Source organism: Myxocyprinus asiaticus, chromosome 28 (assembly GCF_019703515.2).
Source record: "Myxocyprinus asiaticus isolate MX2 ecotype Aquarium Trade chromosome 28, UBuf_Myxa_2, whole genome shotgun sequence".
Taxonomy (NCBI): Eukaryota; Metazoa; Chordata; class Actinopteri; order Cypriniformes; family Catostomidae; genus Myxocyprinus; species Myxocyprinus asiaticus.
The window spans coordinates 21,479,749-21,505,419 of NC_059371.1; the positions used below are offsets into that span (position 1 = coordinate 21,479,749).

At 39.0% G+C, this 25,671-nt stretch overlaps 1 protein-coding gene across 1 annotated transcript in view; it reads right to left on the reverse strand.

Moving 5' to 3' along the window:
• The window catches only part of LOC127419010 (SPRY domain-containing SOCS box protein 1-like), a 28,613-nt gene extending 4,710 nt beyond the window's left edge, over positions 1-23,903 (reverse strand). The window contains exons 1-2 of the mRNA XM_051660027.1: positions 23,775-23,903; positions 1,142-2,009 (exon numbers count right to left, since the gene is read on the reverse strand). Of these exons, the coding sequence (XP_051515987.1) occupies positions 1,142-1,835 (694 nt within the window). The 5' untranslated portion in view covers positions 1,836-2,009; positions 23,775-23,903. The remainder of the gene's footprint in view (positions 1-1,141; positions 2,010-23,774) is intronic.
• Positions 23,904-25,671: the final 1,768 nt, after the last annotated feature.

Below are 25,671 nucleotides of genomic sequence, written 5' to 3' on the forward strand. Positions count from 1 at the left end.
ATTTGTTATGAAAACTGTTTGCAAGAATGTCAATCTATGAAAATGCTGCAAATTATTTCCGAACATCTTTGGAGGTGCTGCGAGTTTAGTTCGCTTTATTTCCAAATGGCTGGCATGCATTGTGAACGCAACTCTACAGGCTCTCTCTCATTTTATATATTATTCACTTACCCTGATGCATTCCCAGATGTGCATGACTGTCTTTCTTCAGAAGAACACAAATTAAGGTTTTTAGAAAAATGTTGAAGCTCTGTAGGTCCTGATAATGCAAGTAAACGGGTGCCATCAGGCTGCTGGCTATTTGACGGTCCAAAAGGCATATTTAGGCAGCATAAATGTAAGCCACAACTCCAGTGGATCAGTTAATATCTTCTGAAGCAAATCTATAGGTTGGTGTAAGAAACACATTGATAATTAAAAAGTTTAACTTTAAAATCATTGCTTCTGGCCAACGCTGGGATGCTGTTTGAAATGAACTAACTCTCGCTATTCGTTCCTCTGTTGTATACAAAGCGCGCTTCCAACTTCTCGCATGAACGCGCAATAGCGCTTGCATCACTGATGCGTCGAATGCTGGCAGGAAAAGATTTTAAGTTTTATTATCGATTGGTTTCTAACACCAACCTATCGATTTGCTTCAGAAGACATTAATTGATTGACTCATGTCATGTGGATTACCTTTATGCTGCCTTAATGCTGCCTTTTGGACCGTCAAATAGCCAGCAGCCTGATGGCACCCGTTTACTTGCATTATAAGGACTACAGTGCTTCAACATTTTTCTAAAAACCTTAATTTGTGTTCTGCTGAAGATAGACAGTCATACACATCTGGGATTGCATCAGGGTAAGCGAATAAGAGAATTTTCATTTTTAGGTTAGGGACGTATGTGAGATAATGAGTGATGTCATGGTTTTTATCAGGTAAATGGAGCTGGCTGCACATAATTAATGGATGAGGAACAAAGCCTTCCATACACAAGCTCTGGACACTTAATTTGTAACAAACCACAAAAGTAAACCTCGTTATTCAAGAGAAGTCTGCATGAACCAAACTAAACCGTTGAAACACTGGATTGTTCCGACAACATAGATAATGGACAGGAAGCATTCAGTACACTCAAACGTAAAAGATAGTACTTACGATCAAGACCATTGATGTACCGAATTCTGATTTCACAGTGTCCCCACACAGCACTCACAACGGGGTATAGCTTTCTTCCTTTGAGTCCTCTGAAAGCAACCCCTAAATATTGTCCATCAACTATAAAACTTAGAGTCCCCTCGTCCATGTCCAGGACAACAAGAAATGAGTCTGGGACAATAAAGGTCTCATCAGGCTCAAGAAAAGCTGGATAGGTTCTACTGGGCTGGTTCTTGCCATCATGATAGAGATTATTGCGTCCCAGGTCCCAGCCCCAAGACTCGTTATTGTTTCCTACAAGAGCAGTGTATCCTACAGAATGCAATGGGGCCTCTCCAGTCGCCACACCAACAACGGCATGGGTACCACGCTGGCGCATGGCCCAACTGATCTCCCAAACATGTAGTCCCCGTGTATAACCCACCCGGCCCCGGATAGCATCTGTACTCTGTGCTACCGGGTGCCGGTGGAATATAAGTTTATTGTCCTCTTTAACAAATATGTTGAGCGATCGGTCATCGTTGTTCCACGAGTGCTGCACTTGAACATCCTGCGTTGCTGGTGGCATATCTAACAACATATCCAGACGGGAGGGCTTGGTATAGTCCAGGGCCTGCAGGTCTAGCTTAAGAGGCCGAAACGCCGGGTCCCGCATGTCCACAGTCTTTATGCCTCCCGGAACCTTCTGCCCCATGCTCTGGGTGGATTTAATAGCGCCTCGTTCCCCCTCCCTGAATACCAGAAAAAGAGGGCAGTCAGGGTCCACTCCTTCAACTATGGCCTCCTGAATGGAGGAGGGGCAAGGCAGCTGTTTTTATGTCAGTGGTTGCTGGGAAACCAGGTCAAAGCAGCTGCTAGTTAAACTCACCTGGGGAGATTAGAGGGAGATAAAAGCAAGAAACACAACAGTTAATGACTGACAAATCAATGTTGCTACTGTTACCTTTTTCCATGTCACAACACAATGAAATGTAATTTAGAAAACAAGAAATATACAAAAAGTAACGTTGTGGTTCCGTTTGTAACCGGTTCTCCAGTTCTCTTTCCCACCCCAACCCTGCATGAACTCTAGTAAACAAAGTAGGACATGAAAGCCAAGGTGTACATGTGTATCGTGTGGGTTACAAAAGCTGATGTTTAGTTTTTGGAAATCTGTCAGTACAACACAGTTCTGTGTGTTACAAGTCTCTGCAATAAGCTACTATGCAATTAATGAATAACATCCTCTTTTTATTAGGCTTTTGTCAGCACAAACTCAAGTGGATAAGTTCCATTCAGAAGTGATCATTCCTATGGCTTATTCCCTTCAAAGCCTAACCCTCCATTGCATTTGCTGGATGAAAACACCAAGGTGCGAGTTCAATTTCCAAAATGTGTGCACAACGAACACACGCTTGAGAAAAAAAAATTCCACCTCACAATAAGACGACATGCACATGAACTAAGATGGAAACAGTTACCAAATGAATTCCTAGATGAGCATAAAAAATAAAAATAATTATACGACTGAATTTGCCCGCAACTTGATTAACAAGCATAACAATATCATTGCATGGCATCTCAAATGATGTTCTGGTCATTCGGAAAAGCTGGAGCCAAATGCCTCATTCCATTCAACTTGATAAGTCCCAGCTTGATGAGTTTCCAAATTCCTATCAGGATAAGTACAACGGAACGCCACTTGAAGTCGGAATTCCAACTTGGAAACTGATGTGGAAATCTTCAACTTTGATTTCGCTGAGATGCAGGTGCGTTACGTCACACAAACATGGTAGCACCCAGGGAGATTAGCAAAGTATGTGATAAACATTCACTTTTAATAAAAAATGTCAGTCAATGAGTCAAGGGTCCTAGATTACATAAGCAGTTTAACATACTCCTACAGAGGTGTACAAAACACAGTAAATTATCCTAAATTATCCTTTTTTAATAATCGTACACCTGTTGCACAAACACTAGCGTTGCAATATTGTTTATCAATCGGGTTGCTAGGAGACATTTCTGGTGACAGTCGAACCCCTGCTAAGCTAACGGGAGTGTTGCAGTTGTTTCCATAAATGTCATCTTCCGAGCATCTGGCAAAGGATTGCCTTTATGGATGGAGATTTGAGATAAAGCAGGAAAATCCCACATCCTACTCTGAATAGGAACACAGCAAAATCTTGCCATCAAAATGATTGGCTACCTTAATACCTCCCAAGACTTCTGACATGTTGTCGCTCCCATTCATAAAGGTATCTGCGCAGATTGTTGACAAACGTTCGTCAGAGCATGTTTTTCTACACACTCTAAAAAACAAGTAATTTAGGCCTGCTACATTTAAAAGAGCCACAGCTGCTTACCCAGTGGCTACAACTTCCATTTTGCATAATTTTTTAGGAAACTTACAATTTTGTTCACATGCACACACGTGATGGAAACACTGCTTTATTTGCAAATTATTTCTGCTATTTTCAGATTTTTACATTATTCATAACTTGGATGGCAACCTGACTGAGAGCTTCAGAGGGCTCAAAAGGTGTAGACTACAAAAATAAGTCATACGGAACACACTTGAGACTTTTTTTTGGAGCTTGTTTGTAATTTCCCTAAAACATGGCTGCCATGACTGCTCTCCCTTCTAATTGCTCAGCAAAGCCATCATTTACTCCGTTTGGAATGCACTGAATGCCTTCTCTCACAGTTAAAAGCAAAATAAACACACTTCACCACAAACTCAAAGAGAACAGTGGACTGTTAATACTGCAGCAACAGTATATTCTGTCAGTCACATGCTCAATGCCTCACTTGTGTTTGTTACAATGCAGTTTATTGGTCCAAGGCTCTTTTCAGAGTCCCACTGCATCACATGACAAGGCAGAGAAGAAATAAATCTCTACAGCTTTACCACAAATCCCACCGCCTTATGTTGTCTGCTTCACACAATGCCCTTTAAAAATAGGAAATAAGGGAGGGAAAAAAGACAGGCTATTTCCTCTTTTAAGCTTGTCTAGTCTGAAGATAACAGGAAAAGAAATGAATGTCTGGCTATAAAAATATATATGAAGCAGAGTTGTTTTCAGGGATAATCGCAAATTTAAGGCGGCAATGTTCCGCCAGACAAGGTCAGTGGCAAAATAGGCTGAGGAGGAGGAAATTAATCATATGTAGAGACTAGACATACCAGTGTAGTGTGTGAAATCCCCACCCGATGCCCTCGTTTCAAATAGGGCTGGGTATTGATACAGATTTCTCCGATTCAATATCGATTCATATGGGTTTATTTCAGTTATAATGTCCCTTTTGCTTGCATATAAAAGAAATTATCTCCCAGCTAATGCTGTTAATTATACAGGGAACCTTTTAACTAGGTTTATTAGGAAAATATTAATTTGACCAATTATACTTAATTTTTCATCACTTGTCACATTTTAGCTTAAATAAAATGCATTCAATAAGATTTTTCATATATTGTTACATATTGTTAAATTGCATCATTCGTACTATTTACAAGTATTTACATTGATTTGTTGAACACGTGCTAAAACCGGTACTGTCTCTTTAACAAAAATAACTGCATTTCTGTAAACAACGCTTTTAAATGAGCACGTTAACTAGGACTCGAATGGCTTTACCACATCAGCGCGACACAAAATTATTCATCTAATTCTATTCATATTACGAAAACGATATACATCACGATATAGTACTTTTTTCTGGAAAATCAATAAAAATCAGTTAACTTGCAGAAAATAAATATTTTTGAAAACACCTTACAAAAAAAGACGGAATTAATGCAGAGCGCATCTTTTGGCTTTCATAATATTTAGTGTGCGTCATTTTGAGGTGGTAAAACAGATTGCTTGTATTACTTGTAATTGACTATCGTCGAGCTACAGTTTGCAGATTACATTTTTCTAATGTGTCGGCTTTTGTGAACCTACACCACAGTCGCAACAGTTTTAACAAGCTCCACTTCATTTTCCTGACTTTTGATTATATCAGCAATAATTCATCAAATGATGGAGAAGTACAGATGTGCGGTGTAGTCAAGCGCACCTCTGCATGTTAAAGAGATGATTCAGGTATCTGGATCACAGTGTCCCGGACAGTGGCGATTTCTCACATGCCAAATAAATAAATATTTTATCCTTTCATTCTCAAATCACCTTTTTGCATATATAATTTAAAAAAATAAAAAAAAATTAAAAAATAAAATAAATCGCTTTCCACTCTTAATTTATCTACAAACAAAGAGAAAAACTAAAGTTTATCCAGTCAGAATTTATTCCTTGATGCTTACAAGCAAAGTGTGACAACTGTTTCACAAATCTCATGCCCAAAGCTAAGCTCGTTAGCCGAAACAGCACGCGAGTCTGAGCTCCACCCCCTCAGGCCTTCAGAATTTCTACAGAATCCCTCAACAGTGCAAATGAATGAGCAACTAAAGTCAGATTGTCAGATTCATCAGCCAATCAGACTGATTTATTTGTTCTTGGTGGGTGTGATCTTTAGGATACGTCCTGGTCGAGGCCTTCTAGCAGGCCTTGAGACACAATCACGCTTTAAGTGATGTACGTAATTTGAAAGTGAAGAGAACGAGATCTTGCTGACGAGTCGCCTGTCATCACTGCTGGTATTTCCGTTGAGAAAGAGGTCCTTGTGTGACCGTGTGATTGCTTAATTTCTTAAACAGGAAAGGAGGACTGATTTTCACTTCAAGTAAATTGGTAAGTGCTTTTTGCATTGTTATAGCAACATCAGGAGTTTTCTAGTGTTAATTAGGCTGCTTGAGAATTCAGTGTCGGATCAAGTTATGAAAAGTAGCGCTGCATTACATTCAACTCGGAAAGTCGGATTTTACAACCTCCTACTAGGAAAAGTGCAATGGAATGCATCTTGAAGTCAGAATTAAAACTTGTTGGCTCGTGCAGAAATTCTCAACTCCAATTTTGCCGAGATGCAGGGGCATGATGTCACAAAAATGTCGACACTCAAGGAGATATACAAAGTAAGTGATAAACATTCACTTTAAGTAATATCAATAAATGAGTTTGTTTCCACATTACATGATATTAAAGCTTGTTTAATAAACGCCTGCAGAAACAGGTGTATAAAACATTATAATCTCTTTTGATAATGGTACACTTGAAGCACAAATGCTAGCGCTGCAGCATTGTTTATCAGTTGGGTTGCTAGGAGACATCTCTACTGAGAGTCAAACCCCTGCTAAGCTAACGGGAGCATTGCAGTTCCGAATATCGGGGAATGGAATGCATTTATGGTCGAAGATATCAAGTAGGAATATCCCACATCCGACTTGAATGAAACGCAGCATAACCGTGTACCATGACAAATTTATTGCAAGCAACATTTAAAAATCACAAATATTATTAGATTTTTCTAGGTATTATAGACCTCCTTGGTAGATGTGAAAAATTATGATTTTCGAATGTCTGTTCGGGAGACATTCATTTCACAAAACAGTCATGCTGCAGTTAAAATTAGGCTTGCTTGAGCATTGTGTCGTTTCAAGTTTTGGCTTTCATGCGTGGATGTGTTTTTAAAATGTCAATTGGTATTACTAGTTAGCTGCGACATAATGTATGATGCCCAAAGGAATAGGGTGTCTTATTCATTGTGAAACTGTGTTTTCTTAAATGGCATGAAATCACACTGAAGGCCTAGATTTTAAATTCACATCCCGCCACTGGTTCCGGAACAGTGTTAATCATGGTGGACTGCTGCATCCTCCACTATAGAGCGCTCACAATCGGCTTGCAAAATCAGAATGGTAAAGAATCAGCAATGAGTTTCTGGGCACATTTGCACCATTGCCTGATCTGCATAATTCTTTTAGTGAATCTGCCGCTAAACCAGCACGTGCAGATTTTACCAGCCGCAACTCATTCCCTGCTCAAGCTTGGTTTCAGTCTCACGTGAAGCAAGGCCACTGATAGATACTCGCACTGCGCAAATGGATATTTTCATATCGCGATATACACTATATAGCAAAATCTCTATCGGCTGACACTTTATATCGTGGCAACGATATAAACTCAGCAAAAAAAAAAAAAAAAAAAAAAAAAAAGAAACGTCCTCTTTCAACTGCTTTTATTTTCAGCAAATTTAACGTGTGTAAATATTTGTATGAACATAAAGAATCAATAACCAAGACATAAACTGAAGTTTCACAGACATGTGACTACCAGAAATGGAATAATGTGTCCATGAACAAAGGGGGGGGGGGTCAAAATCAACAGTCAGTATATGGTGTGGCCACTAGCTGCATTAAGTACTGCAGTCCATCTCCTCCTCATGGACTGCACCAGATTTGCAAGTTCTTGCTGTGAGATGTTACCCCACTCTTGCACCAAGGCACTTGCAAGTTCCCAGACATTTCTGGGGGGGAATGGCCCTAGCCCTCACCCTCCGATCCAACAGGTCCCAGACATGCTCAATGGGATTGAGATCCGGGCCCTTCGCTGGCCATGGCAGAACACTGACATTCCTGTCTTGCAGGAAATCACGCACAGAACGAGCAGTATGGCTGATGGCATTGTCATGCTGGAGGGTCATGTCAGGATGAGCCTGCAGGAAGGGTACCACATGAGAGAGGAGGATGTCTTCTCTGTAACGCACAGCATTGAGATTGCCTGCAGTGACAACAAGCTCAGTCCAATGATGCTGTGACACACCGCCCCAGACATAGACGGACCCTCCACCTCCAAATCGATGCCGCTCCAGAGTACAGGCCTCGGTGTAACGCTCATTCCTTCGACGATAAACACGAGTCTGACCATCACCCCTGGTGAGACAAAACCTCGACTCGTCAGTGAAGAGCACTCTTTGCCAGTCCTGTCTGGTCCAGCGAAGGTGGGTTTGTGCCCATAGGCGACGTTGTTGCCGGTGATGTCTGGTAAGGACCTGCCTTACAACAGGCCTACAAGCCCTCAGTACAGCCTCTCTCAGCCTAGTGCGGACAGTCTGAGCACTGATGGAGGGATTGTGCATTCTTGGTGTAACTTGGGCAGTTGTTGTTGCCATCCTGTACCTGTCCCGCAGGTGTGATATTCGGATGTACCAATCTTGTGCAGGTGTTGTTACAAGTGGTCTGCCATGGTGAGGACAAATCAGCTGTCCTTCCCGTCTCCTTGTAGCGCTGTCTCACAGTACGGACATTGCAATTTACCTGGCCACATCTGCAGTCCTCATGCCTCCATGTAGCATGCTTAAGGCACGTTCACACAGATGAGCAGGGACCCTGGGCATCTTTCTTTTGGTGTTTTTCAGAGTCAGTAGAAAGGTCTCTTTAGTGCCCCAAGTTTTTATAACTGTGACCTTAATTGCCCACCATCTGTAAGCTATTAGTGTCTTAACGATCGTTCCACAGGTGCATGTTCATTTATTGTTTATGGTTCATTGAACAAGCATTGAAAAACATTGTTTAAACCCTTTACAATAAAGATCTGTTAAGTTATTTGGATTTTTACAAAATTATCTTTAAAATACAGTGTCCTGAAAAAGGGACGTTTAGTTTTTTGCTGAGTTTATCATTATATCGCACAGTGATTAATAATAACATCCTCTTAATTAAATGTTTTTGTAGTTGTTTTTTGATCAACAACTGACTCTAAAGAACAGAAAGGGTATAAGAGACCATATTCAAATGACAAATGGATCTCGTCTTGGAGACACATTACAATGAACAACTTTTACTCTCAACACGCTGTGAAGGGATCTTGCTGCTGAGCACTTCGACTAAACTACACAATTACCGGTGAGTGAAATGTAAACATTTACCAGTCAGTTGCCAAATATATTCACTTTAGTTGCATAGCACGAAATTTGGTTGCAAATGCGAGTGATTTCCTCTCATTGTAGTTGCGTATTGAGTGAAAGATAGATCTTGGGATTTAAGAATTGATAGAGATCATTCAAATGAAAAGCGCGATTAATCAGTAAAACAATATTTTTATCCACCCCTAGTTTCAAATGTAATACCTTTCCTCCTAAATTATATCCCTGTTAAATTTGATATCCATCAATTGGGGCAGTCTTTTAAAAAAAAAAAAAAAAAAAAAAAAATCTTGTTTTTACTATATAGCATAGATATGAATGAAACATGAAGCTGCTGAGGGGGCCCAAGGGTAATTGAATTGTAGACAAGAGTTCATTGAGGAGCATCTTAGCCCTTTCTCTGATACAAGTAAACAACCTTTTAAACGGGTCATGCCTCTCCGCCGCTGGCCTACCCGAGGCAGAGAAACACCAAGAAGTGGGTGGCAAGTTTGTGAATGCCAAACAATATAGTTTTCAATGGCTGTCCAACCTTTAGAAAGTAGGAAACATGTTCATTTGCACACTCTTTATGCAGGGAGCAATTAGGCTCCATGGCAAAGAACCAACGCACATAGACAACAGCCTCTTACTGAGCTGACGCGATGGCCATTTTAAATGAGATTTCACATGATACACAGTGGTGAGGCAACATCATTCTGCGGGAACGTGTTCATTCTTTGTCTGGTGTTTTTGCATGATACTGCCAGGCATAACATATGTTGGTGAATGTTTTTTTCCATTATTTTGATTCTTATGGGCAGGGGCTTTGCAGCTGGTTTGCTGCTCCCCTCCGTGTAGAGCTGATTGAAATGCGGAGGGGGCTCCGGGGATTTGTCAGGCCTGGGGAACAGTGGTGGCTTTTGTCTTAACGATCGAGTCCACATTTAACACTTATGCAAAACTGGGCTTCCCTAGACTTTTCCTGCCCCTGTAAAATCTGTGATCTCCCAAAGTGCCTGCCTTTCTTCTACTTTAATACAAATCTTTACCTCCAATTTTAATTTCCTTAAGTCAGTGTGACAGTGTTCACAACCCATTTTACTTCTGTAAAGCCCATAGTACTGTATACTTCAATTTTGACACAAACCATGAGCATCTGCGCAGTCACATGTGAGCCTGTCAAAACTATACTCCATATGACTGTGTGCATGCGCCAAACACCTACAAATGCAATTAGCCACTGGACTTTCTCTTCAGGAGTTTAGACCCATAAAGATCTCTTTATAATCTCTTTCAGACGAGTTATACAATTATAGGTATCTCCTGACCTTGATCCACTGTTGCTGTTTTTACCTTTGTCTCCTGTTGTTTAGCTGCAATTACACCTAGTGCTTCGTGACAACAAATGTCTTTAATAAGTGTCCACTCACATTTGTGTAAATAATTCCAGGCGCATCCGCATTCTGTGTGTTCAAATACACACGGTTAGAAAAATCGGGCTGTGCATGTTCAGAGCTCGAGCGACTCTGAGATTTGCGTCACGCGTAGAGTTTGACCGCATTTTGACAAATTTTAGAGTGAAACAGGATGTTCCTTGAAGCAGGGTGGGATTTGATTTTATTAATCAAGAATTTGTTGGATCGTGAAAAGTGGGCGTGACGTAGCGGGATGGAGCCAAGTGGTTGTAGGGGAGGGATTGGTGATGCAAGCCAAAAAAAGTTGTTACAGAGGGGAAGCAAGTAATTACATGTTGATAAGATTACAAAGAACAATGTGCACTGATGAATCATGCACAATAGGACCAAAAATGTGCGTTAAGTAAAATGTAAATTTCATATCGACTTAAGTGATAGTTCACCCAAACATGAAAATGCTCTCATTTACTCACCCTCATGCCATCCCAGATGTGTATGACTTTTCAGCAGAACACAGGTTTTTAGAAGATTATTTCAGCTCTGTAGGTCCATACAATGCAAGTGAATGGTGATCAGACCTTGTAGCTCCAAAAATCACAAAGGAAACATACAAGTAATCCATATGACTCCAGTGTTTAAATCCATGTCTTCAGAAGCAATATAATAGGTGTGGGTGAGAAACATATTTAAGTCCTTTTTAAAATTCTAAATATCCACTTTAACTTTCACTTTCAGATGTGAAAGTGAAACTAAACAGGCATCACTTGTGACCAAGATGTAAAAGTGGAGATTTAGCCCTTAAATTTTGAACTCACCCACACCTATTATATTGCTTCTGAAGACATGGATTAAAACACTGGAGTCATATGGATTACTTGTATGGTTCCTTTGTGATTTTTGGAGCTACAAAAGCTCTGATCACCATTCACTTGCATTGTGAGGACCTACAGAGCTGAAATTCTTCTTCTAAAAGACTGTGTTCTGTAGAAGAAAAAGTCATACACATCTGGGATGGCATGGAGTGAGTAAATGAGAGAATTCATTTTTGGGTGAACTATCCATTTCAGCACAACTCTTTACCTGCCTTTATCAAAAATAGATGAGAGAAAAGAAAGGATGGGAGTGACAAGCCTGCCTTCAGCAATAACTAAAGCAGATGATGCTCTAATTATGCCTCTAGCGCCAACATTAATCACCCTCAAACGTACAGAATGTAAATCGCAACATGACAGACGCCACACTGAAATGGGGACATAATCTTTGACAGTTTTTAATCATGAAGCTGAGGCATCTGGCAGGCAGCTGTGAGTGAAGGGCAAAGCAGGACTGAGAAAGTAGATGACAACAAATCATAGTGTCAACCCAAATGTCAAACAGATGCTCTATTCAGACAGTGGGCAGACGGGGTAAAAATGGCAGCTAAATAGCACTTTAGCACTGGTTGATTAAAGAAATGGCAAGAATGTTCAGCCAAGGGATGGACTAAAATCTAGAAGATAAAGAAACTTGAAAAGGAAAAAATAGAATATTCATCCTTAGTTATTTTTCCGGTGCAAAATGTTTATCCAAGTTGTTAAAACATTAGTTCTTAACTGGTAGGTTAACCATATAAAATGGAGCATAATAAATAGGATTTGCAAAATGAACAGGCTTACTATTTCTTTTTAAAAATGCAACAAAAAATTGTTTCAAAGGCTGTCTATTATTCAACTACAGTATTCCAGTGCAAATTCAATCCTGCCACTAGGGATGCCATGGTGTGAGATTGATGATTAGATTACAGTCTGAGAAAAAATAATAATTGACGCTCTTTTTAAGAGATGCTCCAACATGGGGCACAGCACTGCTTATGCATAGCCCGAGCTCAGTGATGTGCTTCAGTGCAACCAGAGAGCATGGAGTTGCTTCAAAAGTGCATAATTACAAGATTATTGTGGGTGCACAACATAAGCAATCCGTTGTCTGTCAGACACCCCACCATAAAGAAGAATCTGCAACAGTATAAATATACTGTCCTTAACACCTCACAAATTAACCTGTTAACTATGCATTATAACAGGAAAATTGCTTTTAGTAGACTATTTAAAGTCTGATTATGACTGTGCAGTGAATTTGTACACAAGCAATGCTTTAAGTAATGGAGGATGATTTAAGACAACTTTAAAAAAAGAATTACCACCCTGATAGTAACTACACACAAATGCAATGCGCTGTCAGCACACTTAAACATTACAAAAAAGGTTGCAACTCTCAATTTATCCCTTTAAAAGCACCACAGTTAAAAAAAAAAATATATATTACTCACTAGTTTGTTGTTGGATGACTAGTAGAACATCCGGTCCCATTTGTAGGATGTGTGTATCTTTATATGACTTCTGTCTGCATGTTTTACATCCATTGTCTCTAGTAACCCTCAGTCCTTCAAATGTCCCAAACAGCCAATTAAGTTAAAGATATTTTTGGTAGATAGGAGTTTGGTAGATTGAATTCCTTGGTTATATTTTGGAGTTTGTGCGTAGCCCCAGTTTCACGTGAATTGAAAATTAAAATTTCCTTTAAGCCACAGCCACACTAACCAGTTTTCATTTGAAAACTCCATTTTAAGTTTATTAAATGTAATAATTTTTAAAAGTATGTGCTAAAGGACAGCGTTTCTAAAATACTCTGAAGGAAAATGCTGTTCAAGTGTGGGTGACTGGCATAAACTAGGGATGGGCATTATAAAGTAATTTCGATCAATCAATCAAGTGAAACCTCTGCCTGCATCATCTTGGTCAAAAGGACAGAATACACTTTTTAAATGGAATACATAGACAAAATCTAACGCCAACTAAAGCCTTCAGCCAAATGAAAGATACTGCATCTACGTGCACTTCCGATGTCAATTCAGGATGGACTTCAAAAACTTTTTAAACATTGCCCACCAACATCTACTCCATTTACTTAATACATTGTTTTTAATTACACATACAGTACAGTAGATTACTAGGGTTGGGTAATGAGAACTAGTTCGATTCCTGAAAGATTAATTCAAATGAGCCTGTTATTTTGAACCTACAGTGCTCCCAATATAGTCAAATTCCCAAAAGAATGATTCTAATGCGCTGGATAGGGTTGCACCAGCTGTGCGTAAGGTCTCACTTAAGTTGAGACAAAGTCCACATGAAGCTTAGTCACTACTAGTTAGTTTGTAACTAGCCTAAGACAGTGCTTAAGGCAAGACTTAGCTAGTAGGTCATAAGCTCTCCATAAAGTAATGCATAGTCGCATAATGACGTTTACTTGTATTGATCCAATAAGCAGCCTTCAAACATGTACACAAAAGTGTTAAAAATAGGGGTGCACCGATCGATCGGCCACTGATCTATATCGGTCGAGCTTCATTTTAAGTCTGTGATCGGCCGATCGTGCCTACAATCAGGGCCGATCTTTTTTGCAGCACACACGGAATCTCACACACACACACACACACTCTAATGAATGAGTGCTTTCTCAGTCCTTGATGCATGACAGTGTGGCCTCTGGAAGGTGAATTGTTAGCAATTCTAAGTATTCACGAATTTAAACTTCTAGACATGCTGTTATTCAGATGAATCTGCAGGTTTGTTTTTTAAAAATGTGTAAGAATTACATGTGTATGAATATTAAGTTGCCCATTTTCTAGAGTCATTACGGTAGCAATTATGAATCACTGCACTGTGAGCATAGAGAGGATAAAGAGACTGAAAACAGGTATAAAAACTAATTAAACACAAATAAACATGCGTATACAAATCTGAGTATACGTGATGTAACGAGAGTTGCGAGAATCAGACGTTGTGTTGAGTGATAGAGACTGTTTGAACGATCATGAGCACTTTCAGCTTCACTCTGTTTAACAGGAGTGCTCTCGGTGTCAAACATGCGCGCTGTCCAGGTGCTCTCAATATCCCTGTCACTCATCTCAGCGCTATTCTGCGAGGATCCCAATTTAAATCAGATTAATGTTGGTCACATTACCACTAATCACAGCAATTACATTTTAACCATAATGGTACCGCATCTTCATGCATTTGCTTAGTAATTACAACAAGACGCCAAAGACAGTAAACAAATCATAGATATTAATGATTTCTGACTGGAACAGTTTTAGAGCTTGTAATGGATATATTTTTCTTATTTTTGAACGCATCTCTGCTGTGTGTGATGCTCTCATGGCTTTTACTGCTTACCAGTATGTCACAATGACCTTTTGATATTGACAAAAGAACTATTAATAACCGTTTCAAAACAAATGTTAGCAATTTCACAATGTAATTTTGGTAACTTTATTAAAAGGTTCCATTCAATAACATTAGTTAATGCATTAGGTATCATGAACAATGAACAGTATATTTTTACAGCATTTATTAATTATGTTAGTTAATAAAATTACAGTTGTGCATTGTTAGTTCATAGTGCATTAGCTAATGTTAACTAATACAACTTTTGATTTTAAAAAATGTAATAGTACATGTTGTAACTAACATTAAGTTAATTAGTTCATGTTAACTACAGTAATGTTAATGTTAACAAATGGAACCTTTTTGTAAAGTTACCGTAATTTTACTGTGTGGGGCATAAATATTTAACTGCACAATATAACTTGCAAAAGTGTGGCAAAGGGCAGTAAATACAATAATTGTATTTCTCATTTAATGATGAGAATTAGTAATCACAATTCTTCCTCAAAAGTACAAAAAATAATTACTGAAATAGTTAGTTACCGGAATCATTAAGAGGAATTGGAGCCAGAATTGTTACATTCCTTATGATTCCCAGCCCTATGGATTACTAATGGCATTATATTCATGCTGTATAGCCAGAAGGGAAACTGGCTTCCCCAGCTGAACCTGATTTCTCAGGTTCAGCTGGGAAAAGGTTTTTTTCCTCCATTAAGTAACATCTTATGGAGTTTTGGGTTCCTTGCGACAGTCGACTTTGGCTTGCTCAGTGGGGGCCTAGAGACAAATAATTTTTAAAGCATGATTTTCGAACACGTTTTTCCATTTAAACTGCTCAATGAGGACTTTGACAGACATTTTCTGTAATGCTGCTTTGAAACGATGTGTATTGTGAAAAGCGATACACAAATAAAAATGACTTAACATCCCTAGCATAAACAGTGAAGACGAAACATCAGACGAAAACGCATTAGTGGCTTTATAACCTCATGTTGTTCAGGGTGAGAAAACATTGGTAATTTTAATTTTTGGTTAAACCATCCCTTTATGAATTATAGGTATCACGTTGGGTCATCACTTGTTCAACGTAAAACCTGGGTTTTGATTCAAAACCAGCTGAAAACCACTGTTATATAACAATCGTAGCTAAATTTCACCTGCTAACAGGATTAGGCTTGTTTAAAAAAAAAAAAAAAACACATTACAAACGGTAATTACTACAAAATGACTTTGACATCTGACATTCCTGTATCACATAATTACTCAAACTGTTACTTTTAATAACTTATTCTCTGCTTTTCAGCAAAACACTCAATGACACAGCAATGAGCAACTGTGAGAAGAGCTTAAGGAAAAATGCATAAGGTCTGAAGAGACGAGTGTGACCTCTTGAAGGGTGTCAGAAGCTTGGACTCACCCAAGATTAAAGCAGTTTCATTCAGATGTCTAACAGGGCTATGTGGGGTTGACAGCTGTCTACACAGCAGTTATGAGAGATTGGATCACAACAATGCCATCGCTCACCTACAAGACAAGTTCAACAGCTCTGTGTGCCTATAGGCTGATCCACAGCAGAACCAGTCCATGCTCAAACAGAAAATGACAACACCCTTATGGCACTCCACCAAAAATATATATCATTGGAATCTCCTGAACGTGGCTAAGTCAAACATACCCATGTTTGAAGGAAGTGATAAAAGCTGAAGCAAACTGAACTCTTGTAGTCACAACAAGCCCTTGGAGACTAAAAGTGATGTGATGGGATTCATGGAATGATGGCAGGGCAGACCCCTTATCTTTGACTGTCCTCTGTGATTCCTCACCAAAGACCAACAAGTATACTAGTGGTAAACCGACATTGGTTTTTCAAGAGCTGATGCCCGATGACAACATCTAGATCAAGATAGCCGATATGAGATAAATTGCATTATAGATAAATTACAGCAAATGAACACAACTGCTGAAATACACACTTATTTTACAAAATTCTCTAAAGACATTTGAAAACAGAAAATTTGCACGATCCAGTGAGAAAGCTAATACATTTTGGAATGGACACAAGGAGGCAACATTTCTGAGAATCAGTAAACTATTTAAATGTTTCCTTTGTCAAATTTACTAGAAAAAAAAAAAAAGTAATCTAGCCACAACATCTGTATTCAATTGAGCCTGTTGTGTCAAAGTTCAGGAAGGCCTTGAGCATATGCACAATAGACTCCACAGGTCACATAAAGCACGTTCTGATGATTTGATCTGTGGTATTCCATCTGCCATAATCTGTTCTACTGATCAACTCACATTACTGGTAAAAGGCGAGACTATACACAAACCAGTCCTCCAACTTGACCTTTGTGTAAAACAGGGAAATACTGCATATGAATTGGAGCCAGGAAACTAGATAAATTAGAATTCACCAGGGACACTTTATACCAATTTTACTGAGTGCAGTCACAGAATAAGCACAAATACTTATGACATCCCTACTGATGTCCCACTGTTGTACTGTACATGATAATGGCAAATTACTTTTTTACATTTATTATTTGCTACATCTTCCTACAGAATTCTGCTTTACAAAACTGAATACCTGAAAAACTGGTGCCGAAAATGAAATCCCAGCACATTAAACACATTCTTACCCTCAACCACATTAGTTATCAGACATAAAACTAAATTTCACTTTAAATAAGCAGATCTAAAAACAGACTTACAAAACGATTGGCATTCATTAATTTACTGCTGTGTGTCCAGACCTGCCTGTATTGTTAGGTTAAGGAGTTATTTTACCAAATAAGTGAAGTTGCATAAGCAAATTAAACACTCAGTGTAACAAAGCCAAGAAAACAGAACAAAATGCCTTTCCTTAAGCATCTCAGAATTATCTTAATAGACACTCATTTAAGAGACAGTACCATGAGCTTTAGGTTGCAGCAACAACAATGTAGCCTAGCACAAGCTATCCAAATGCCCTCAGTCACCCCTGAATGAAATAAAATCTTTTATATTAGAAATGAATGTCTAATTAAGTTTACTGTGCCATTTTAAGTAGTGCGATTTTAAAAGGATCATTAAAACTGAGATCCAACACTAAATAAAATTAAAAAAACTACACACACACACACACACACACACACACACACAAAAGGGGTTAAAGGGAACCTATGCTATTACCAAGAGAGAAATCGGTTTAAAGTTTATGCAACAAAGATCAGGGGAAACTGTAGAGACACTTTCAGACTTGTCACTCCAGGTTAAATCTAATGCAGAAACCGCAAGTGTAGCCTCTCTGACTATATCAGGTCTGGGATTCATCCCAGGATCTCTGTGTGAAAGAGGCTCAAGTGTCAAAGACCCTGCAGACCTGTCTTCTCCAACAGTAAAAACAGTGCAAAACAAACCAACATATGACTTTGGGTAATTAAATGAGAATATCATGATTTCCTCCTATATAATACAAATTTACCAATTCAAGCCACTTGCTACTTTTGAAGAAGCATCGCCTAGTGATGGCATATCCACTCCTGGGGCCTCATGTATAAAACTTTGTGTAGATTTCATTCTTAGTGTGCGTACGCACAAAAGTTCAGATTTGTAAACATTCACTAAGTAATATCGATAAATGAGTTTCCACATAACATGATATTAAAGCTTGTTTAACAAATGCCTGCAGAAACAGGTGTATAAAACATAATCTCTTTTGTTAATCATACACCTGTAGCACAAATGCTAGCGCTGCAGCATTGTTTATCAGTTGGGTTGCTAGGAGACATCTCTAATGAGAGTCAAACCCCTGCTAAGCTAACGGGAGTGTTGCTGTTCCAAATATCGGGGAATGGGATGCATTTATAGTCGGAGATATCAAGTAGGAATATCCCACATCCAACTTTAATGAAACGCAGCATAACCGTGTACCATGACGAAACAATTTATTGCAAGCAACATTTAAAATCACAAATATTATTAGATAGATTTTTCCAGGTATTATAGATCTCCTTGGAAGATTCATATGAAAAATTATGATTTTCGAATGTCTGTTCGGGAGACATTCATTTCACAAAACAGTCATGCTGCAGTTAAAATTAGGCTTGCTTGAACATTAAGTGTTGTTTCAAGTTCTGGCTTTTGTGCGTGGATGTGTTTTTAAAATGTCAATTGTTATTACTAGTTTGCTACAACAATGTATGATACCCAAAGGCATAGGGTGTCTTATTCATTGTGAAACTGTTGTCTTAATGGCATGAAGCACACCGAAGGCCTAGATTTTAAACGCACAGCCCGCCACTGGATTTTGGAGTACCTGATTTATGATTGATATCATGCAAATTATGTGGATATTGAAGCAACATCAAGACATCAGCCAGGAAGTTAAAGCTCAGTCACAAATGGGTCTTCCAAATGGACAATGATCCCAAGCATACCTCCAAAGTTGTGGCAAAATGGCTTAAGGACAAAGTCAAGGTATTGGAGGGCCATCACAAAGCCCTGACCTCAATCTGATAGAAAATGTGTGGGCAGAACTGAAAAAGCGTGTGCGAGCAAGGAGGCCTACAAACCTGACTCAGTTACACCAGTTCTGTCTGGAAGAATGGGACAAAATTCCAGCAACTTATTGTGAGAAGCTTGTGGAAGGCTACCCAAAACATTTGACCCAAGTTAAACAATTTAAAGGTGATGTTACCAAATACTAACAAAGTGTATGTAAACTTCTGACCCACTGGGAATGTGATGAAAGAAATAAAAGCTTCTCTCTACTATTCTTCTGACATTTCACATTCTTAAAGTAGTGATCCTAACTGACCTAAGACAGGGAATGTTTTCTACAGTTAAATGTCAGGAATTGTGAAAAACTGAGTTTAAATGCATTTGTCTAAGGTGTGTGTGTAAACTTCTGACTTCAACTGCATCTACAGTATATTGTGAAGTTTTTGTAAGTCATTCGATCATTATTGATATTGTATTAATATCTTGAAATTATATAGTTATTTTAGGTTTATTTATTCATACATATTTTATGGATCATTTGGGAAAATTATTGGGAAAAAAAATTTGTCTTTAAACAAATGCAAGACTGCCTAAATATATTTCTTGCAATAAATAATGATCATAATTAGCTTATTTTGTAAATTTCTAAAATTGTCTTGAAGTGCACTTTAAATCAGAGGGTAAAATACTGGGGGGAGTGACTGTCACTTTGCTCACAGCTGACTGGTCCAGAATCTGGATGAGATCTCTGATCGGGAACATATCATGCCCCGGAGCAGGTTAGCGTGTTACTATGGTGAGGAACCCCGATGAAATCCCATCCACTTTACTGGTACCGCGATTTCAGAGTTCGCGTAAACTAAGTTTAAACTTATCTAGCTAGCTGCTTAATCCTGCTTTGTGACATAGATGTATTAGTGTGGATGTGGCCTTTGTTTGAAAACACATCTTTTTCTCTACGTTTTGGCCTTCCGTCCACACAGAGACATCATATTTGTTAGCAAAAAATAGCTTTTTGAAAACGCTCTCCCAAGCAGATAATTTTGAAAATACCATCTTCACGTTGTGGTGTGTACTGGGAAAACGGAAATAACTGAAAATGTTGACGTATGTGTCATGTGATCCATTCAACCAAAACAATCAAGATGGCGGCCCATGTTATAGCGGCACTGTTGTGCCCGATATTCACTTTGATAGCATTTTAAAGATAAATGTTACTTGTACAACATTAACATTACATTGCATTGCATTCCTTCAACGGCGACTGAAAATGAGGACAACTGCGTTTCAGACCGTACATGCAAACGGCGATTTTTTGCATGCGCATTAAGGGGATTTAAGTGTTTCCATACATTTCATTGTGGACGAGCAACTTTTGGAAAATGCCTCAAAACGGCAGCGTGGACTGAGAGCTTTCGTTTAAAAATCGAAAACGGCATTTTCAAAAATATCCATATTAATATAGATGCAGCCTCAGTTATTGGTTTAAGCAACAGCGGTTTTTAATGAATGGAACTTTGAGCAGTTTAAAAAGCACCTTACTTCCATCCTTATATAGCCTCTGAAAGCAGCATTTTCCAGTTTTTGGACACAGTCGGTGTCTTCAGGTTACAGTTTAAGGCGCCTACACACTAGAGTTAACACTGCATCAGAGAATGCTGTGAATACATTGATTTCAAAGAGGATGGTGCGTCGGAAGGATGGAGAGGGAAAACGCAAGGGTTTCCAACAGTGAAGCTCCGTCATGCGCCCAAAAGTTGAAATCATTTAAACTTTTGCTGTAAACGCACTCTGTGTAGGCATCCGTTGACCAATGGGAATCTCAGAAAGGCAGGACTTGTTGCACTGTGAAATCAGAAAAAACATGGCAGACAAACTCAGTCATGCAGTGTATTCATTCCCTGTCATCTATTATCTTTCTCAGGCTAATAAGACAGTAAATGTGGAGAGAGAGCCTGGAAAAGAGTTTCAATGTTTACTGGTACAACGTCAAAACTAAATATTTTAAATAGCCATCTCTACCTCGGACCGACTCCTCACTGTGTGGTACACGCCTTCCAAACGAATCTTTAGCACTCCCAAGCGTCAAACGCTCCGTATGACATTTTTTCTAGCGTTTAAGCGCCCTTAAACTGGGCGCATGAGTGCGTACAGTGCAGCGTGCTACAATGAGAGGAGAGACGAAGTTGTGAAAGGGGTCTTTAACCACACAGCACATTTGTTTACATGCACTTAAGATAACGACTTATTGCAGGGTTTTTCCAGAAAGTGGTGTTTTGAAACGCCATGCAAACGACAACACCGGTTTCCTTATGCCGCTTAAGGGATTAAGAGAAAAGGTTTAACACACCTAGGTTTCTCCCAGAGAATGCAGCTTATCTGGCAATGTAAACGCATATGCGTTTTGGAAAGTGCACATGCGCAAGCCAGCACACACCGGATAAATTGTCACCTGATGCAACTACAACAGATCAACAAACAGCAAGAAGTCAGCATTTGTGGGAAGATGGAGACAATCCTCATTCTGAATTTGATGAAGGAAAACATTATGCAGTATCTGGATGGTCGAAAGCGTCGCAATTCCAACATTTTCAAAACGTTGGCAGAGAGAATGCATGCGGAAGGTTTCAACAGCATGGTCGAACATATACGGTGTAGGTGGAAAGGGCTAAAACAACTGTACCACAAAGCGAGAAAACAATTCCGATAACACAGACACAATGCCTTTACAAAACATGTACACACATTTTTTAATGGTCATCTTGTGTACGCTGAACTGATTGGCAGTCTGTATTCTTCACAACTACCTAGCTTGTAAAGAGCAGTTGTGACAAATTTCCAAAGGCAGAGGAATGCGCACAGTAATTTCGTTGGGGCTCATCATATACTCACATCACTACACATTTTATAAATCTCCCTTATCTGACACACCTAATTCAGGTCTTGTAGTATCTATTAACAAGCTGAAGAGTTGAATCAGGTGTATTTGATTAGGGAGATATCCAAAATGTGTAGTGCTGGGGGGCCTCCAGGAACAGGGTTGGGAACCACTGACAGAGCATTGTACTGCATCCTGTTGGTGATAATCATTTGCAATTGATTGCCATAGTTGACATCTGAAAATACAGTGAAACAGAGAACAAAAAAAAAAAAAAAAAAAAAGTCTTCCTCAGAAGTCATGTTTGCTATTTACACCGGTGTCGTGTCACAGAAAGATGATGTCATATCCCATGTGATGTGTCGAATAATTTTTGCGTCACATCCGGTTCTCGGAAGTGGGGGGTGAGAAAGCCGCTTACGGACCAAAATGCATGTATACGGGAGTAGACAGTACACCGCTTATACAGTGCATGTAAACAAGAATGCAGCTTTCTTACAGCCGCATTCTCGCAATACAGCCAGCACACAATGTTCAAAATAGGCTCAGATTGACTGATCCAATCACAATGGAGATGCAATAGTTCATAGAGATGTTAAGAAATGCCAAATGTGATCGTAACTAACAGGGAATAGTGCACCCTTTTCTGAAGTGGTTATTTTCATTAAGAATTCTTATTAAGGCCATTTATTGCCTCAATAGAATTTGCATAAATGGACCATTTTCCCCCTATAACTATCTACACACTATATCACTATAACCCCCAGGGACCTTTTACCCCAGCTGTGGAGGCATGTTACCTCAAGTGTGGGGTAAAAGGCCATCTTGCCCCATTTTTTAAAACATACAACCTTTCATTATCACTTCTTAAATTATGTTGCTCCATCAATATTCAATAAAAACACACGTGTTTTTCAATCTTGTTATGCTTTGCGCCCAGGACGGGGGAAACACACATTTCCCTTAGGGGTGCCTTTGGCCCCCTTGTACCCTATCATGTTAATTACGCTTTTAGAGTAGTGACAATAATTGTCTATTATTTGGGGCGAAAAACATGATTGCAAAGGTGTTTTTAAAGAGATAATGGTAAAACATGTCTTTCAAAAGTCTTCCTGAAAAGTAGATTCACAGTAGCAATTTGAATCCACACTGACCTGGATAACATGTTACTGTTTTACTATAATAATTAAGACCAGACGATGGAATCACTCTTTAGTTAGTCCGAGTACAGCTGGTCCCCACACCTAAAGCTGTAGGTCTTAAAGAATTTAAACTGAAAGTTAAGCCTCCCCAACATTGTCTGGGACTGTCGTGGAGTAAAACTAAAGCAGCCTTGAGTTAAAGCACATTTCTCTTTACATGCACAAAACAATTTGTGTGCATTGAATGGTTTTAATGCGACTACCTGGCCTGTTGTAGAAAGGTGAATTAAGTGTAAACAATATATGGCAATTCAATGTGAAATTCTAAACTATCAAAGATGCCTTGTGGTTGTACACTTACATTTTTCAACCCTATTTAGCGGGGCGGCATTAAGAGATTAGCGTTATCGCCCCGCTAAATAGGGTTGAAAAATGTAAGTGTACAACCACAAGGCATCTTTGATAGTTTAGAATTTCACATTTAATTGCCATTATGATCTCATACACAAACGCAGGAAGTAGTTCTTGTTTAGTGCATACTAATTCATTATTTACACCGAGACGTTTTGGGAAACGTGCCACAAAGTACACACAGTTCCTGTTTCAAAACTTCGGTTTGTTGAACACAGTAGCTCAACTGGATGTTTGCATTTGTAAAAGCTTGAAAACCGCGATCACTGTATGCATGTGAACGCACACAGACTGGACAAAAGACGCACAAATGTGTCAAATGATGATAATTTCTGACCGTACCTGCGCCGGATACACACCGGAAAATAAAGCATAGGCGAAGGAGTGGAGAGAGGATCTTCCTTTTCAGTAGGTATTCCTGTGCAATTCCATGACTATATCCTCTCCGCGTCTGTTTTAGGATAGGCTTGTATGGGTGAAATGATGGCTGCTACAGCGACAGAAACATCTCTCCAGTCACGTGGTCAAATAGCTCCCAGCTGCTGCTGGACGTCCCTCCCAATTGAGCTGAGCTGTTGTTGTTTAGCTCATTCACCTGATATATACGATGCTAATTGTGGACTACATGATGATAGGCATTCTGTAAATGCGCATGAGCAGGTATACATTGAGGAGCTTGACCTCCGTTTAATTTTTATTTTGATGCACGTTCTTATTTGTCTCATTGTTGGTGAATCTACTTTGAAACGGAAGCTTCCTAAACTAAGCTACTCATAATTTAAAGTAGTTAAATTACAAATAAGTACAAATATAAGTAACTAGCATTGAAGCTACTTAAGTGGCGATTTGTATGTTTATATATATATATTAAATAGCCAATCTGTGTAATACTGTTATATAATTTAAGTTACCTTAATATAATTTAGAACCGTAATATAATCATAGCACAAAGACAATAAGGGTTTGTCAGTTATGGTGAAATCATTACACTGATAAACATTTGACTAAATACAGCTAAAACTGCTATAAACTGTGACCGTGCTTTTACTTAGGGACGCTAATAGAGAATAATTTTTGAATCGATTAATTTACATGAATCAACTGCATCTGAACAATCCGAACTTCTAGAATAGGTCAAAGTGAATAATTCAGAAAGAGTGTTTGATTATTACCAGAGACTATTCAGCCCGAGACGGAGCACTTGTATTAAAATTATTGGGAGAAATTGGAACGAATCGGAACCCAATATGGTGGACATAGAAAAGGAAGTCCCACCTTGCGGGTAAAAGATCCCATCATCTTTCACATACAGACGGACATCACCTGTCAGTCAGCTCGAGAATGTGCATTTGCTGGACCAGCCTAAATAATAGTGTTTTCTAGCGTGATCTGAGCTAAAGAAGTGCAATCTATGATATCATTGTTGTCAGATTCATTTGCTGATTTGAAATATGTTCTTTAACCATAATCTTGACCAACCGTGCTGGAGATTTCGATCCTTCCACATTAAAGTAGATAGGAACTATACTTTTATGCCGCTTGTATCCATAGAAAATAGTTGCCCGGGTGCGTTCCCAAGATGGCTGCCGAGTGGACTGACTTGCCTGAAAGGAATTTTTTTTATTACCTCAGTTCATTTGTAGCATTTTGTCACGTTGCACCACTACTATTTGGAAAAAGTAGCTTGTTACTGGCCAAGCTACACTATTTCAAAAACAGTCAAACTACTGCCACACTACTGGAAAAAAATAATAATAATTAAGTCGCTACTTCCCAACACTTAATATGTAAGTGGATTAAGTGGAATTTCAGGTCACTTTGTGAATGTGTTAGCCAATATTATTCTAGTATGTCTCTCTTTTCACATAATAATACAAAAAAGCATACATGTGGGTGTTTGTATGATAGCTAATTTGGTATAGTCTTTCACGTTCAATTATAGTTATATTCACTTTCAGATTGAGTGCACTCTGACCATGTAGATGTTCACTTTTGTTTCATGACTGCATGTCATGATTCATGTAGCTGGCTGCTTTCTATATGACTCAACAGACAACCAGGCATTTTGGCAACCTTGACTGTCTGGAGACCTGGTAACTCTTCTACAGAATTGACACAATAACCCACTCATCATGAGCCTTTGGTAACAAGTGTCTTTCAAATCTTTTTGTTAGTGGGTGAGGTGAGTTATTTTACTCTGTTCTAGACCTAAATGACATTAATATTAAGCAAGCATCTA